Source organism: Pseudopodoces humilis, chromosome 19 (genome assembly GCF_049639895.1).
Source record: "Pseudopodoces humilis isolate 2021_Gansu_Grassland_sample_001 chromosome 19, ASM4963989v1, whole genome shotgun sequence".
Taxonomy (NCBI): domain Eukaryota; kingdom Metazoa; phylum Chordata; class Aves; order Passeriformes; family Paridae; genus Pseudopodoces; species Pseudopodoces humilis.
In genome coordinates this window covers 4377882-4394564 of record NC_142218.1, presented here as the reverse complement: position 1 = coordinate 4394564, position 16683 = coordinate 4377882, and the positions used below count along the sequence as shown (strand labels likewise).

Genomic DNA, 16683 nt, shown 5'->3' with positions numbered 1-16683 from the left:
GGCGGGCGCGCCTCCCGCCCGCGTCCGGCCGGGAACTCGGGCCCGCACGGGGGTTCCGGGCCGCCGCTGCCGCCAGACGCGGGGACTTAAAATAATCATCTTAAATGAGTGTGCTTCGTCATGTGAGCTCTTTGTGTGCTTCCAGCAGGAGACGAGACCTGCTGGTGGGATAGGAAGCAGCCAGCACAGCACAGAATCATAGAAAATACTTTAGAAGATCCCATTCCAGCCCCTGCCATGGCAGACACCTTCCACTGTCCCAGGCTGCTCCAAAACCCTGGCCTTGGACACTTCCAGAGATCCAGGGGCAGCCACAGCTGCTCTGGGCACCCTGTGCCAGGGCCTGCCCACCCTCACAATAAAACAATTTCTTCCTAATATCAAACCTGAATTTCCACTCTCTCAATTTGTACCCATTCCCCCTCACTGCAGTTCCTGAGGGAGAGTCACTGCCCAGCCTCCCTGTGGCTCCTTCACACACTGGAAATGTGCCGTGAGGTCTCCACACAACCTTCTCTTGTGCAGGATGGGCAGCCCCAGCTCTCTCAGCCTGTCTCAAGGTGCTCCAGTCCTCTCAGCAGCTCCGTGGCCTCCTCAGGACTTGCTCCAACAATTCCACGTCCATCTGATGCTGGAGACACCAGAACTGTGTGCAGTGTTTGAGGTGGGGTCTCACTAGGGCAGAGTAGAGGGGGACAATTGTCTACTCCAACCTGTTGGCATTCCTTACAGGATCGTTTGCGTTGGAAAATGCTTCTGAGATCATCGAGTTCAACCTACGACCTAACACAACCACGTCAGCTAGTTCAGAGCCTCATCCAGCCCCAGAGATTGTCCTTCCTGAACTGAGGGCCCAGACCTGGACACAGGACTCGAGGTGACCCTCACCAGTGCCCAGCACAGGGCAAGAACCACTTTCCTGCTGGCCACTATTCCTGAGTCAGGCCAGGGCACCATTGACTTTTCTGGCCCCCTGGGCACACCTGGCTCATGTTCAGCCTCTGTCCACCAGCACCCCCAGGGTGGAACCTGTCTAGATTATCTTAAGTTGGGATGTTTTTTGATGTAAGACCTTTGTGTGGTTTCAAGTCTAATGAGCAAGAAAGGAGACCTCATCAGTGGAACAGGCAGGATCATCCCTTCATCAAGGATATCCTTAAGCTAACAAGCTCCAAGGCTGTAGCAAAGGAAGATGTTGATGTATATCTATCTATTAAAAATATTCACAAGGTGCTCATGTCCTAGAGCTGAACATGTTCATTATAACACTAAAAAAGACCCTTCCCCTGAGAATGCACAGAAATTGGCTGGGCTGATGTACCTTGCATGGAATTTGCTAACCAGTCCTAACAGAGGGGCTGTGCTTGGAAAGTCACTAGCTTTGAATTTCTGTGTCTAAATAATGGCAGGGAAAGTCCATGGGGGTGTGCTGGATTTGTGGAACACCACTGAGCACCCAGGCTAGGGCAGCTATGAAATAAACAATGTTTATTGAGTGTTTAATGAAATAAACTCTGGAGCATGACATTATTGGCTTGTTGCACACCAGGGAATAAATCCAATTTTGTGGGTATCACTGTCAGCCTGGGGCTGGGCTCTACTTCTGCTACCCTTCACATAGGGCCCCCTGCCCTTTAAACTTGGGCTGTGAAACCTCCACCATGGCTGTGGCTTGTGTGGAGGTGAAACCCCACAGCCCTGGGCTGTGCCACCTGCCCAAGAGGTCACTGACACAGCCCAGGTGTTTGCCACTCCTGTGCCACCAGCCTCTCTGGAGATGCAGGGAATGGGGAAGGCCTTTCCCCTTATTTCAACCCCTATTCCCTGGAGAAATGGGGTTCCAGGGTGGGATCCATCCTGCCATGGCAACAAGGACGTCCCAGGCTGGCTCAGCTCGGTGAGAGCCAGCGTGGAGTCCAAGGGCTTCCAGTGATGTGACTAAGAGACACAATTTGTCATTAAAATTAAACAGATGACGGCTTCAGCTCCTTTCCATCCCTCTCAGCACTGCCTCTGCAGACAAACTAGCAACAGCCTGATTTCCAGAGGTACCCCCAACCCACCATCCCCACTCTGTGAAATGGGGACTCAAATATTGAGCATTCTTGAAGCTTGGGGCAGCAATGGCTTTTCTCACTTGTTTATTCAATGCACAAAGCAGGGCTAATAGCTTTCTTTTATCCTGCAGAGGTGTTATTAATGTGAATTAATAAGAATTTGCAGAGTTCATTTAGATCTTGGGATTAAAAGGCTCATTTCAAGGGGCTGTTCCTACATTAAAACAAGCACACGCTCAGGATGCAGGCAATCATTTGTAATGTGCATTTATATCACTGCTCTCTTCTCCTGAGAGCTACACAAACAATTAATCTAGCCAAACAACCCTCTGTGAGGTAAACAGTAGATTAAGGCTTTATTTTATTGAAGGAGAAACACACAGCGTGATGAATATCAAGTTATCAAGTCGCATATCTGGTTCCTTTGATCACTACTAAACTCCTTTACTCTTAAGCAATACTTTTGTCGACACACATCCTATAAAATGTGCTAGTTACCTTTCTTGGAGGGAAGGGAGACAGAAGGGCAATTAAAATATAAAGGTTTATTTCCCTAAAGGATTAACTAATAGATGAGGATATACAGAGTAGGCTAAAAATAGAGTCTATATGGGACATATTTGTACTCCACAATGAATAAGAGCCAGGGAGAAGTATCTTGTAGCTGCCCATCCTCTACACCTCTCTGGAGGGTTGAATCTGTTTTATTCTCAGGGGCAACCTTGGCTACTCAGTCTCAAAGTTGCTGAAGCACTTGCTTACCTCCCCTGTATCCAAAGACAAGAACTATAACTACAGTTTTAACATAAGCCTCGAAAGCTTCCTAACCTGTATTTATCCTTTAAATAGCAGCTGAAGAAAACATCTGACTTGATTGGCCTTTCTCAGTTGTTCTTATCCCCCATTAATCCCTGTTGCTCCCTCCCCAGCACGGGGCTGTCCCCTCTGCTGATTTATCACTCCTCTTGTGACCACCAGCGCTGCAATGAGAGTTATTAAGAGTGGTTAGAAAGGGGAGCAGTCGGGCTGTTCTAAACTTAGCGTAACCTGAAGCAAGCCATGAGGTATCCCCTGGTTCCTCTGGTGAATGAGCTGACCTTTCCACTGCTTTTCTTCTGGTTCTGTTTGCCTTTTGTAATGCTGCTGATCATCGCCATTATCTGGCTACAGCTGCTGCTCAATGAAGGTAAGTTGGGGAGTTGATCAGGTAAAATGCTGCTGCATGAAGTTAACTTCCTCCTTAAAGCACTCTGCTGGCTATTTTTAGGTTAATGCCACTTGTCACAGGAGGAAACTGAAGCTTTGTTAGTACTGGTGGTAGCATATAGAAAAACCAAACAAATGATGATGCTTTTCTGTTAAATTTGCTTAGAAGACAACCAAGCTGCCTCCTACCCTTCCTACACTCTCCCTTTTTCTCAGCAGTAATTTGATTTAAGAAAGACAAAGCACAAGTAATTTTTAAAGGTTTCTATTTCAAAAAATCCCCCAGAAAGCAAGCCTAATCCTCTAATTCTGTACAATTTAAATTCTGGCCTCATGGTTCTCTTGTACCTCTCCTTTTTGGGAGTGCATGGAGGGTTTTACTTGGGGAGCTGGTAAGGAATTCTTTTATGTTGAGGCTGATAGAAAGTTCTCAAGGGAGCAAGACGTCTATTTTCATTTATTTATGTATTTTGCCAGTTTGTTTTTTCCAATCCACCCCTGATTCTTTCTTCTAACATGTCAGCAACCAGTAACAGGCTTTGGTTTAGACTAATAATAAGCTGCTTGTTGCACTCGTGAGGATAAAACCTTGCTACTGTGCTCTAATGCTGGGAAAAAAAATCTAATCCCAGCTGAGGAAGTTCAAAATCAGGGACAAAATATCTATTTTATATAGCTGTACCACATCCTTACACTGCAGTTGTGTGCTCAGGCTTTTGTCTACACAGAGTAATTCTTGCAAGGTTATTCTTGCTACATTTACATTCACAATTTCTGGCAGTAGTGACTGCTTTTAGCACCAGGCCTCCAACTGTTTCCACAAATGCTCTAAATTACATTTTAACAGTAAGACTACACACATCACTACATTTTTACATACTGGCATATTTACAGAATAAGAACATTAAAGCTTTTCTCAGGTTTAAAAATAAAAGTGTTCTTTTTAATAACTCCCTGACCAGTCATATCCGCTACTTTTACTCTAGTTTACAGCAAGCACAAGTAAAAAGGAAGTGTTTCAGCTCCTCCTTTAATATAATTGCTTATTAAGAGCTAATTAGATAAAATTAAACACTTGTAAAGGCCTTTTATTGTCTAGTTTGGTTTGACAATCCTTTATTTCAGATGGAAAAAGTTCAGAGGAACCTTGTCCAGCTCCTAGATGTACAAGTACTAGAACGTACAAGTCTTGCAGCCATGGGAAAAAAGTCACATAGAGGTGTTTTACATGTTCATTTTAAACCTGCTTCTAGCACAGATGCCCAGAATAGAAAAGATTAAGAAAGACTCTCCTGATGAGCCTGATTCTGACTCTGAAGATGAACTAACAGAGGAAGAAAACCAGAGTGATGCATCCAGTACAGAGATGCAAGAGGAGTCACAGTCCAGTGGAACTGTGGGAAGACTGAGGCCCAAACCTGCTTATCTGAGCTTAAATCCAAAAAGCCAAAAGCAAAGTCTTGCTGTGACCTTGAACAGCTGCTCCCAGAGGCAGAAGATAAGATATTTCCCTACTGAAAAGAGCATTTTCTGTAACATCCTGGTGGTGAGTAGTGGGACCAGGCTGCCTCCTTGCATATCTAGTGCTTTTGTGCCTCAGCTCTGACTTTTTTCACCTCTGCCTGACTCAGAGGCCTCTTGGGTAAGACAAAGCTCCAAGACTGGTTTCTGCCAGGTTAATAACTAACAGGAGGTTTTATTTTCTGCCTTCCCTATTTTGTGATGACTCCTGTTGTAGATGAGGTAAAGGTAACACAAAATTGTGCAGAATGACTATCACAAATATGTGTGTATATTTATTTAAAGGTATATGCATATTTTAAAAGTCCTTGAGAGCTACATTTAAAATGGAAAAATTTTCTACTTATTCCTCTAAGGTAAGAAGTTTAACTCAACTGTGTGTAGAAACTCTCCTGGTATTTATGGCTGATATTACATACTTTTAAATGTCGCTTCAGATTTCTTATGGTGGAGCATGTGACTGAAAATAAGATGTATTTCACTTGCTCAATAAGAACTGAGGCCAGAAGTCTCTTTCCAAACACAGCAGCCCTAATCCTTTTAGGCTTTACACAAATCCCAAAAGATAAATTTCAAGTGGTGGAAGAGCTTCATGTTTCGTCTGTCTTCTCTTTCCCTGTGCCTTGACTGTCTGTTCCTTTGCAGAAGGGGCTCACAAGGGAAAGCTGCTCTGTGCCTCCACTCTCGCTATCCCCAGTCCTGTCTGCTCAGCTACATTGCTGGGATTTTTGATTTGCAGCAACTGAGGTACTCACTCATGTGTCCTTCTACCAGTTCTGCTGGAGTGCTAACCTTGCTTAGGCTGGACTAGCCAAGGACTGGAATCATCTTAAACTGCTGCAGTTTTTTGACTAACACACCCTGAAGCTGAGCTTTAGCATGGCATCAGCAATATCTCAGTTGAAAGCATTTTTGAGACCGTTAACACCACCAAGGTGGTACCAAATCAGTGTGGTAACAATTTATTTATTAATTTATTTATTCATTAATTTTGCAGTTTTTCAAAAGCTAACAGTGATAACAATGAGCTTGGTCTTGTCTAGGCTACCATTTGGTTCTCCTAGGATTCCTCATATGTACAACTATTGATTGAACACAGCAGCTTGAACTTGTCTTTTGTAGGACATAACATTTGTTGTGTTGGGTGGGTGAGGGAAGGGAAAAAGCACTGGTGGTTTCAAAATCCTATATATTCCTCTGAAAATGGAACTTCTTCCAAAGATATCATTGCAGTGACAAATGTGTTCTTCATTTTCTTCCCCAGCTGTTTTGCACCTCACTTTCTTCTCTCACCTGGAAATATGTCTGCCTGATGCTCCAGACCTTTAACATCCTGAGGACTCTACTGCTGCCATCCTATCTGGTTACCTATGTGGCTCAGCTGTTTGCTTTGCTGGGTGAAAAAGCTGGGAAAATCCTGGGCTCCCTGAGGCTGGAGAGCAGAGCACTGTTGCTTTCAGTGCTGGGGAAGAAACTGCAGCTGAGTCAAGCTCAGAGAACCACCTCAGGGTGAAATAAAGCAGGGAGTCCCATGGCAATCCAGGTCAGCACTGGTGACAGCTACTGCACCGTGGCAGAGGGAGGGGAATGCTCTGGAAAAGAAACCCACTCAAGGCTAAGTCAGCACCTACTCAACTGCTTTCAGAATGTTGACAGCCTAAATGTGAGATGGATGGCAGCCAATTTCTTGTCCATTCTGCTCCACTCCCACCTCAGAGGGATAAGCTCCTTTTTTATAAGGACCAAGCACTCCACCAACAGTAATCTTTGATTTCAAATAAGATCAAATAGTCTCTCTCTGTAGTAGCTCTTACTGGATTTTAAATGCAATACAGCCATAGGATTATTATACTTAGAGTCCAATTAGCACTTCTCTCATCTGCAGCTTGTCAGTTCCCAAAGTAGGAAACGACTTTTCAACACTCAGGTCTAAAAAAATTAAGCAGGTCTACCTCCAATTAACAAGAAATAATTAAGCCCTCTGCAGATCCTGAGCGTGCATGTCCCTGATTTCCGTTCAGGCTTTGCTTTTCGGCACAGCTGGCAGGCTGATGTGAGGTAGAGTACAGCCTAGAGAGGCACTCACCAACAGCTTGATTTAACCAGTTATTGGAACCACAAGGAGGGTGAGGAGCCTGAGATGAGCCATCGCTTTGTAGCCCAAGGGTTTATCGAGGTGCTGGGTTCCGAACAGAACAGCTGTGTGCTCTTGTGTTGATGCACACGTTCAACACACTCTTTTGTTTTCAAGAGGGCCTGAATTACGAAGTAATTCAATGAACACGCTGCCGCTTGTGAAAGTCATTGTTCCCGCTGCCCATGTGCGGTGCCTGTCTCTCCAGAGCCTTACACACTGAGAAGCACCAGCCCGCAACAGCGATGAAACCTGCCCTGCTTGTGTTTGCCTTTCCCTCCCCATCCCCTGAGCCCCGCGTGGCCAAATATTTGTCCATGCTCTTAAATAAAACTTGTTTGCCCGCATCTTTATTTTCGAGGCTCTTTCCTTTACAAAGGAAAACACAAAAGAAAAACAAAAGCTGTTTGCCGAGGACATCCCCCTCTCCCTGGAGGGAGCTTCGGGGTCTTCTCCAGCGGGTGTCCCCCGTCTCTTCCCCCGCCTGGAGAACGAGAAGGGTGGGATGCTCCGGGCAGATGCGGAGGGAGCGGGCGGGGAGCGGGGCGAGCTCTGGAGGGGCGGGACGGGGGCGGAGGGAGGAAGGGAAGAAGAGAAGAAGGGAAGAGAAGAAGGGAAGCGGGGTCTCCTCTCTGCTCTCACCTCCGCTGAGCTCCGCGCCCGCCCTGGGCGGCTCCGGCCAGCGGGTGCTGAGCTGCGGGGTCGGGAGAATTCTCTGCTCCTCCTCCTCCTCCTCCTCCTCTCCTCCGGCCGTGGTCCGCAGCGCTGGCCGCTCCAGGTAAGCTGATGCTCGGCGCTGCTGGGGGCTCCGGCCGTGCCCCGGGGGTCGGGATGCCGCGGTCGTGCAGTGCTGAATTGTCGCTTTTCCCGCAGAATTTGGCTTCTGCCCCGTTGGGGAATGGGGTTATTGTCTCGGCTCTACTGACATAGCAAAGCTGTCTTCCCTGAGCCAGCCAGGAGGACGCTTGCTGGTAGTGTCAAGGTTTTTTTCTTCACCTTTTCCACTATGTGCACTTGAAATGTGTTGGCAAGAAAGGTTTCATCGTGCAGCTGCATCGTTGGGGATGCCTCTAACATTGCAGCTGAACCCCTGGGAATGATATCTCCTGTCTCTATGGGGTTTCACTTGTTCAGGCTGCTTGAGTCTTTCAGACTGTTAACCTCAGTTCAAAAAGAAACCCTGCTATCTTGAGGTGGTTGCCAGAATGCCACAGTTTAAATTAAAAATGTTATACTGGGACCAGCACTGCAAAGAAGGAGATGAACTGCGGTGGGTAAATAAACAATCTAAAGGTCTGGGAGAATATTGCCTCTTGTACTCCATGGCGGTGTTCTAAAGCCTGGTGCTACCAAAGTGTCTGCTTTGTGCAGTTTTTAGCCTGCATAAATACACTCAGAATAACTTTAGCTTGGCTGGGCTGGCTGTCCCTGGCAGTGTCACTGTAATAGCAGGGAGGCTGGTGCCAATGTGCAAAAACCTGCTTGAGAAAGCTACTGTCAGGACTCCTGGTTCCTGCAGAGTTGCCCAGTACCACAGCTATGCTGATGGCATTAGTGGTGTAAACCTGGTTTTCCTGCCTTTGAGCTGTGAGAAATAATGCACAAATAAATATTTGGCTGCCAAGAATTTTGTGCATGAATTCAGCTAAAAGTAGTATAGAAAGGGCATTTTGGTTCTGCTGTGGGTCAGCATCTCTTGTAAGAGATTGGTGGTGTGTGAACCTGGCCTGGAGAATGGACACAGACCTACAGATGAGGGGTCTCAGTTTGAACCCTGTAGACTTCATATTGTGATCCACAAGTCTTAAACGATTTCCTTTCCCTGAATCTGGCTGTAATGCCTGCCCCTGTGCCTGTCTTTGCTGGGCATTTGGAACTCACAGCATGAATGTAGCATGACCTTGCAGCTGCCTTGTAGGCTGCAAGTGTTTCAACAACATCCATGAGTTTGTGCTTTAATTTCCTTTTGCTGTTGTGAGCAAAAGCTGCTTCCTGGGCATCAGCAAGAGTGTTTGCAGCCTTGGATGCTGTAGTGGAGATCCTGCAAGTGTGGTTGTTTACACTGACTGCAAATAGTTTTGGATTTAATTCACCTGAGGGTCTCTTGTTCACCTGGTGCATCATTTCTCATATGCACCCAGCAGAGTCTGTCCCAGAGCACTTCCATGTTATAGCAACCAGGTATTTTTTTCAGCTGAAAGAATAGCAAAACCTGGGTTGAACACTCTGGAGCACAGCATTAGTGAGAGCTGTAATTTGGTAGTTCCTTTTGGCTGAAGTTAAACCTCCTGGGAGGTGGAAGATGCATTTCTGTGCCAAACTGTACTGTATGTCTTTTGTGACCTTTTGCACATCACTTAATCTCTCTTTTTTTTCCCCTCTTCTTGTTTGTAAAGCCTTTACTTTGCAGGCATGTTGCAGGGGCGGGGTCTGTTAAACATTAAGACTCTGTTGGGAAGCATTGTGTGTATAAAAACAGAGATAACAATTTCTTTCTCCTCTGAGCTCAAAACTCTGGAAGATGTTGGTAAAAAGACCCAAACTCTAATCTAATCTAGTGTAAACTGAAGTGACCTAACGTGCTTTGTTTGATTTAAGTGATAAACATATCTCAAATCACTATGTCAAAGCATTTTGAAGGTCTTGCAGCATGTGGGGATCTCTAACTTGTCAGCAGAACCTCTCTGAGTAACAGCTGGGTGAGCTGTGGCTGTTTACATCCTTCTCCTGCAGGAGTCATGGGATGATTTAACTTGGCTGACATCTGTTTCCAGTAAGGAGGAATTGGGGTTCTTGGGTCCCAGCTGTATGAAGGAAAATAACACTGAAGGTTTGGCTCGAGATCCCAAGAGGGCGCAGCAGCAACCGAGTTCTTGGGTTAATCAAGACACATTTTTGAAGTCATTTTTTTAATATGAAAAGGAAAAAAAAACATAACTGTTGTTTCCTACTTCACAACATCTTTGATTAGTTGGATAAAGAGTTGTGTTACTTGTCAAGGCTTTATAAACTGAAAAGGGTGAGTGTCTGGCTTGCCTTAAGGACAATAACACTCACTGGAGTGCTGAAATGGGAGCCCAAAGAGGTGCTGACACCTCAGTTCTGTACATGACCCAACTGGCCAGAGCTTTCAGAACCCTGCTCTGGCTTCAGTTTGAGCCTGCTTTAAGCAGGAGGTTGGCCTGAGGAGCCCCTCACATGTGCTGGTGGTGGTGTCAACTGCTCCAGGAGCAGTTCCCTTCCCTGTCTGCAGAGCAAAGGAGCCCCCACCCCTTCAGGGCTTCCTCGAAAATCACTGTCTCCTGCACTGGAATATTCTCTTTTGGGTAAGGAGGTCACCAGGGCACACATGCAATACACTCTTAGCTTTTTATATCCTTTAAAAGTTAGAAACTACCATACTTGACCAAGAATATCATGCATTTTAGTTTCATATGCCTTTTAGGCTCCCAGTACAGCAAAATATTTTCTTAATTGGGGATGTTATGGCCCATATGCTTCTATTCCAAGTAGTTTAAATGCTTTCAGTTGGAGACATAAAAATATCTTAGTTGTGACATGATGTTTGAGCCTTCCTGCTGTGGATGTAAAATCCATATGGCAACGAGGCTTAATTGAAACCTGCTGGAGTTACTTTTCTCCTGCAACATATTACATGGAATATTCTTTATGCAGCTGGCTTGAAAGGATATTTCTAATCAATTAGATATTTCTAATCAATTTGTGCTTTTGGAAATTCTGTTCCTTTCCAACACTCATGATTTTGATTTATGTAAAGCTCTTCAGTTTGATAAAGTACATATCGAGTACAGCATGTGTGATGTTTTCATTATTTATTCCACAGAGTTTAGGTGTAAGTCATCCACTACAGAGTTGTTGATTGGGTGGGTAAGTCCTTCCAGGTGTGTTGTGCAGTGAAAAGCTTGTCTGAAATCAGAACTTGTTGCTTGAAGAGTTGGGTCTCTAAAGTGGTTTGAGATTCAGATGTTTGTAATATTTCCTGGTGTTTGTTGCTCTTTGGCCAGACCGTTGGGTCAGTTTGCAGGGCAGTATGTTTTGTGATTGCAATTGAGATTGGAGAAAGAAATACAAAAGCTGATGTAGCTTAAAGCATACTCCCCAAAGCAGATTACTCCAAGAGTCTGGAATGTGTTGGTGGGAGGCTTCAGTTTTAGTGAGATGTTGCTCCATGCATGCAGGAGTCCTTCCCTTCCTAAATAATTGTTTCCATCTGCATGGCTGATTCCATCAGCCCCCAGGGCTGCCAGTGCCTGGATTGCTGAGCTGTTAAAATCTGTCTCTCTCGTAAGAATGAGGATCTTACTAAATATTCTGTGCCAGCTGTGTGCAAAGGGAACTTTGCTCTGGTCATACAAAAATAAAATGAAAAATAATAGGGCAACCCCCACTGGGGACCTTTTAGAACAAGCAATATTCTGGTATTTCTTACCCATACGTTTAAATTTTTAGAGGGAGAAGTTTCAGGACCCTTGAATCTTCCTGCATAACATCTGGCAATTATGAATTCACTAGTTCTCTGAAAGTTGTTTGGTTCTTATAGAATATGGAATTTTGGCCATCTGTGATAACTTGAAGGTTGTGGCTTCTGGGCTGTGAGATGTCTTCATGAACATACACACTCCCATCATGTGGTGGAGCCTGAGCATAGGAAGTGACAGTAGCCTGCTTGGCCATTACACACTGATGGTTTCAGCAGCAGCAAACTGGGCATGGATGAGGCACTGACAGGAGGCTGCTGGCCAAGAATTATTTTACATTCCACATTATCTCTGCTTGGGTCACCTGGGGAAGCGTGGAAGATGTATCATTGTAACTGAGAAACGCTGGAAAGGCATAAATCTGGAGTACACTTCACTCCCTTGCCTCTGCACTTTTCTCTCTGAAGGTTCTCATTTCTGAATTAGATTTTAAGTGATGAACACTGGAAATAAAGGTGGAATTACTTGGGTGTAAGCCCTTGAGTGAACAGGAGCCTGGAACTGTCGCGAAGCCCATAGCAGGTGGCCAATATATAATGGAACTGGAAGGATATCCTCTTTAGGCAAGAAATAAATACAGCTTTGCTGATGAAAGTTGTTTTTCTCGGTCAAGGTAAAGCTGGGACAATGTTCCTGTTTGAAAACAGCGGGGTTGACACAGTGGAAGGAAATCCCTGTGTGTCTCCCAGCGGAAGGGGAGGCATGCAGGGCAGTATATACATCCCTGCAGCTGATCTCCCAGCCCCTTGTTTGGGGCAAACATTCCTCAATCCTGGCCTCCCTCCAGCCTGTGCACAAGCAGGGTAAAACTAGATAAAGGTAACAGCTGTATTTAGCTGCAGTGTTTCCTCTGAGTAACGGGAGAGGAAGGATCCCTCCTGGGAGCAGCCCTTCCAACCACATCCCTCATCCAAGAGTTTCAGAGTTCACCCACTCCGCGCTTCCTACGCCAAGCAGGCGTGAGGCTGCCGGATGTTTGCAGGCCAGGAAGGGTTTGGAGCAAGCACAGAGCTGACAGCTCCCTTGGGAAAATCCAAGGCTTGCTGGATTCCAGCACTCACCCTGGAAAAAGCTTTTTTTTTTTTTTTTGGAGAATGGCTTTTTGCAGGGCTCATTCTAGCTGTAGTAATTTGTTAGATGGAAGGAAACCTAACTGGGGAGTGCAATTGATAAAATGATCAAGGACTTGCTGCTTTAAGGTGTTCCTGTGAATTCTGCTAGAGTGGTCTGTGCAGTTTTGTAAAGGATTAGCATCGCCTCATTGTTAACAAAGCAGATGGCAAAGGGGAAACAATCTTTGTAAAGGTCAAGAAGCTGCTAGCTGGGGGTTTATGAATATTATTTAACCCCATAAAAGTTCTTTTTCTGGCACTGAGTCAGGCATCACAGTTCCTTTGGATCTCTCAGAGTTTCAGGAGGATGTGCACTGTGAAGCCAGCTTTATTATGTGATCTCCTCAGGTAAAAAATTCAAACGAGGGCTGTCCCCTCTCACTGGGATGGTAGCTTCTTAATTCTCTAATTAATTAGTTAATTGACAAATTCCCTAGATCCCATGCTTATGAGGAAGCTGGTTTCCCATCTGATGGTGAGAATGCTCCTCCCTCCAGCATGGTGCAAGTATCACAGTGGGCAGCCTGGCAGCCTCAGCAGTGCAGATGCCATCGGGTCAGCTTGAAAGCACTTTGGATAAGGTGATGTATTTACAGCTTCCACCATGGAAGCTTGATTTCTACCATTCCTGTGGGTTCTTCCAGTTATTTCTGAAGAGTTTGTCATATCAGAAAATGTCCAAGAGTTACCTTTGCACAGATGCAAGCACAGCAGTTCCCAGTGCCTCCTCTCCTTTGTCTCTGCCATATGTGTTGCTCTTGTTTTAGCCCAGTGGCTGCTCCCAGCATAGATCAGGCTGAGCTGTATCAGCATTTCTGGGGCCAAAACATGAGTCAGAGTCAGGTCAGCAGCCACAGCCAGGTGATGCCTGTGTCAGAAAATGGCCCTTCTACAAAAGTTTGGTTGCTTACACCGGGGTTAAAACATGTGTTTCTGAATGTTATTTGAGTTAAAGTGTTTATTCATCAAAATTACTAGAGCTGCGAGGTAAAACACAATTGCCTTAGTTCCTTTCTTTTGTGTTTTTAGGTTTATTTTTATGAAGTCTTCATCATTTTCAATTCACCTGTGAGTCCAGGATGAATTTCTGCTTCTTTCACTTGTTGGTTTAGACTGTGGTTTTTCAGTGGCTGATCTATGTAATAACTCCTTTTGGCCTTGGCACCAGCGCTGCACCAGTCTGATCTTGCACACTAGGTGTAAACTGAACAATAAAAATCTGTCTTGCATCACTTGACACTGATGCCTGAGACTTTGTGTCCCATCTCTCTGTCCCTCCACTTGGAGCAGTGGGTTTTACACAGCAAACAGCACGTGGGGATTTATAGGCACTGCTCTAATCCCTGTCTGACCTTTGAGATGATCTTACACCACCAGTCTCACCTGCCCTGAGTTCTTCCTGTAAATCCTGCACTTCAAAACTGTTTGGGAATGTCTGTAGCAAGCTCCTCCATCCCCTTTTTGGCCCCCGAGCTAGATCATGTCTGATGTCTTCCAGTCCTGGTTTTCATGAGGACTCATGTAATTAAACTTCCTCATTAAAACTTTGGAAGAACAAGCCCTCTTCTAATGAGTTAACAGGCTCTTGACTACAAATAGCTCTGTAAGAGCTGTGAGCTGTATTGTGCAATCAGGTCCAGCATCTCAACCAGTTTTGTTCCAGCTGTTGCATCGTTTATGGATGAAACCAGTACAGACAAGCTCTGTGTGGTGACTTCAGAGCCAGGCGCCAGCAGAGCAAAAATAGTGGATGCTGACTTTTTTTTTTTCAGTTCTGAGCCTTTAAACAGCAGTCCAGCTCTCTTCTGGAGGACAAATGAGGAGAATGCCCATAAATATAAATTACAGGCCACTTGTAATCTCTCTCCACACAGAGAAGTTTGGATTCTTCCTGACAGACCTGTTACAGCTGAAGAAATGACACAGTGGAACAGTGATGGCACTTCGGAGTACAACAAAACTGTTGCTTATGACTGGAATAATTGGCACTTAAAATTGCTTGGCTGCTAAATAAGAGCTTCTGCTACTTGACTGTATTAAATCTTCTTTTTATTTTGGAAATAACTGATTGAGCAATCAGGATCTGTGAAAATGCAGCTCCCCTGGAGAGGAGGGTGTCCTGTTCCCCTGCTCAATCTGGTGGATCTACCCACAAATGGGCACGGTGGAATTTCATTCCTGAGTAAACTCCCCACAGCAATGTGTGTGGGGACACTGTGTGGGCACCTATTTGGTCATTATTTTTCTCTGAATCTTGGACTATTTAGGTGAGTGGATTTAGGTTTTAATCATTCAACAAGACAAGCTTCAATAAGGGGGGGGGGGGAGGGAGGGGAGTGTCCAGCCTAATTTCTGAAGTTGTTTGGGCTAGTCTGACCCAATATAAAAACTTCTGAGGAGATTTTAAAAACCATAATATGCTAAAATCTATTAAAACAAACAAACAAGAAAACCTCCTAAATGAAACATTGCTTTGAAAACTGTATTTGTACTTAGTCCATGCTCAGGTGTTTCACTTTTAATCTTAATAAATAGCTTAGTTATGTAGCTATGATCAGGTCACTCCCACTTTTCTCCTCCCCTTACCATCCTTGCTAAAACTCCAGCTTATCAGTAGCTATCAGTAGCTATTGTTGAGCTGTCTCATAACCTTGGTAGCTGCACTGATTGTGGGGCTGTGCCTTGGGCATGACTTCTCCCAGGAGTGGATGTTTGGCATTCTTTGGGCAGCAGCTCCTGTGGGATGCCCACAGACTGACTCATGGTGAGTTCAGCCCAGCGAGCCCATCCCGCTGCTGCCATTATGCTGCAGGAAATAAACAAGATGACAAGCTAATCTATCACATCTTTGGGATGAGAACTGGGACACCCCAGTAAGAAAGTCCATTTCTGGCATTGTCCCTATTTGTTGCTCCATTGCCCCATCCCTTTCCCAGAAGGGAACGGGAAAAAAATCCAAAGTGCGAAAATCAAAATGAGGTTTGTGAAATCAGCCGGGGTGTCAGCTTGGGAACTGGAACTTGTGCATGTTCTCCTTCCGTGAAAATTAAGGATGTTTAAAGTGCTCCGTGGAGGTGGTGCTGGGGATGAGCTGTGCAGAGTGGAGTCTGGAGAATCCCTGTGTGTGCTGGTCACTCACTGCAGCTGGAGAGGCACTGCTCCCACCTGCCTGTCCTCCAGCCTGGTGTGTGGCACTCTGTCACCTGGCTGCAGGGATTACAGGCCCCTGTGCTCCGAGGAAGTGAACAAGCAGCTTGCTGATCATTACTCTGGTGCCTCTGACTCCTTTCTGCCTTCAGTGAGAGAATTTTCTTCGAGGCACAGCCCCCCTGTAGATACCAGGCACGTGTTTGAGCAGCGAGGTAAACGAGGTCATCCTCTGAAACCTGCTAAGGCTTCTGATTTTACACAGTCTTCAGTGCCCAGGAGGCAGAGTCATATTCAATTTACATTAATAAGTAAGTCTTGGTTATTCATCAGAATAAGTGGTTTTGAGTGTTAAGAATAGCTACTGTCTTAGTGCTTCCTCCTATTGTTACAGCTCTTCCTTGAGCAGTGGAAATGTTTTGGGTGATTTAAATTACATTTACAGTAGTAGTTAAGTTAAGCAACTTTGCAGTTGACTTATCTGAATATACATCTGTGTCTAAAGAGAGGATGACTTTCCCCCCCCCCACCCCACCTCCTTCATTCTCCCAAGGCAGGACATTTCCAAACAGGGTGGGCAGCTGGAAATACTGATATTTATCAATATTGATTAATGATACTGCAGCTCCCTGAGCATCCTCCCGGCAGGATGACAAATCAGCTCTTGTCTCACACAGTAAAGTCATGAGTGGAAACACTTTGTAGAGCCTGAGTGTTGCTGGGGCTGTTTCTTGGCAGCTCTTTTCCTGTGAGGTGCTGGTTTTCTCTCCCAGCTCAGGGCAGAGCAGAAGCAGATGTGTGGCAGGCCCAGCTGCTGGGAGCTGCTGCCTTACCCAGACCTGAGTGCAGCTCTCTTTGTGCCCCAGGCCACAGCCTGGCTGCTGCTCCCTGCCAGGCTGGGAACAAGCTGGGGCTTGGATAATCTCACTGATTTAGTGATTCCAGAAACTGGAATAATCTCCATCTCAGTGGGCCTCTGTGATGGATAGGTAGCATCACTTGAGGAT

The 16683-nt window shown here is 45.5% G+C and overlaps 2 protein-coding genes across 3 annotated transcripts in view; both read left to right on the top strand.

The window, feature by feature from the left end:
• Positions 1-3050: 3050 nt before the first annotated feature.
• On the top strand, positions 3051-7255 carry ADIG (adipogenin). 2 transcript variants are annotated; one of them, XM_088064621.1, is made up of 3 exons: positions 3051-3243; positions 4517-4809; positions 6049-7255. In XM_088064621.1, exons 1-3 carry the CDS (start codon positions 3117-3119, stop codon positions 6295-6297), a joined length of 669 nt encoding a protein of 222 aa, XP_087920747.1. In that variant the 5' UTR covers positions 3051-3116; the 3' UTR covers positions 6298-7255. The 2 variants fall into 2 exon arrangements, with proteins under 2 accessions (XP_087920747.1, XP_087920746.1); XM_088064620.1 differs by having other exon boundaries at positions 3139-3243; positions 4522-4809.
• Positions 7256-7567: 312 nt separating this feature from the next.
• ARHGAP40 (Rho GTPase activating protein 40) overlaps positions 7568-16683 on the top strand; it is a 36084-nt gene continuing 26968 nt past the window's right edge. Inside the window, exons 1-2 of the mRNA XM_088064703.1 lie at positions 7568-7696; positions 7792-7889. The gene's annotated coding sequence lies outside the window, so the exon portion shown is untranslated. The remainder of the gene's footprint in view (positions 7697-7791; positions 7890-16683) is intronic.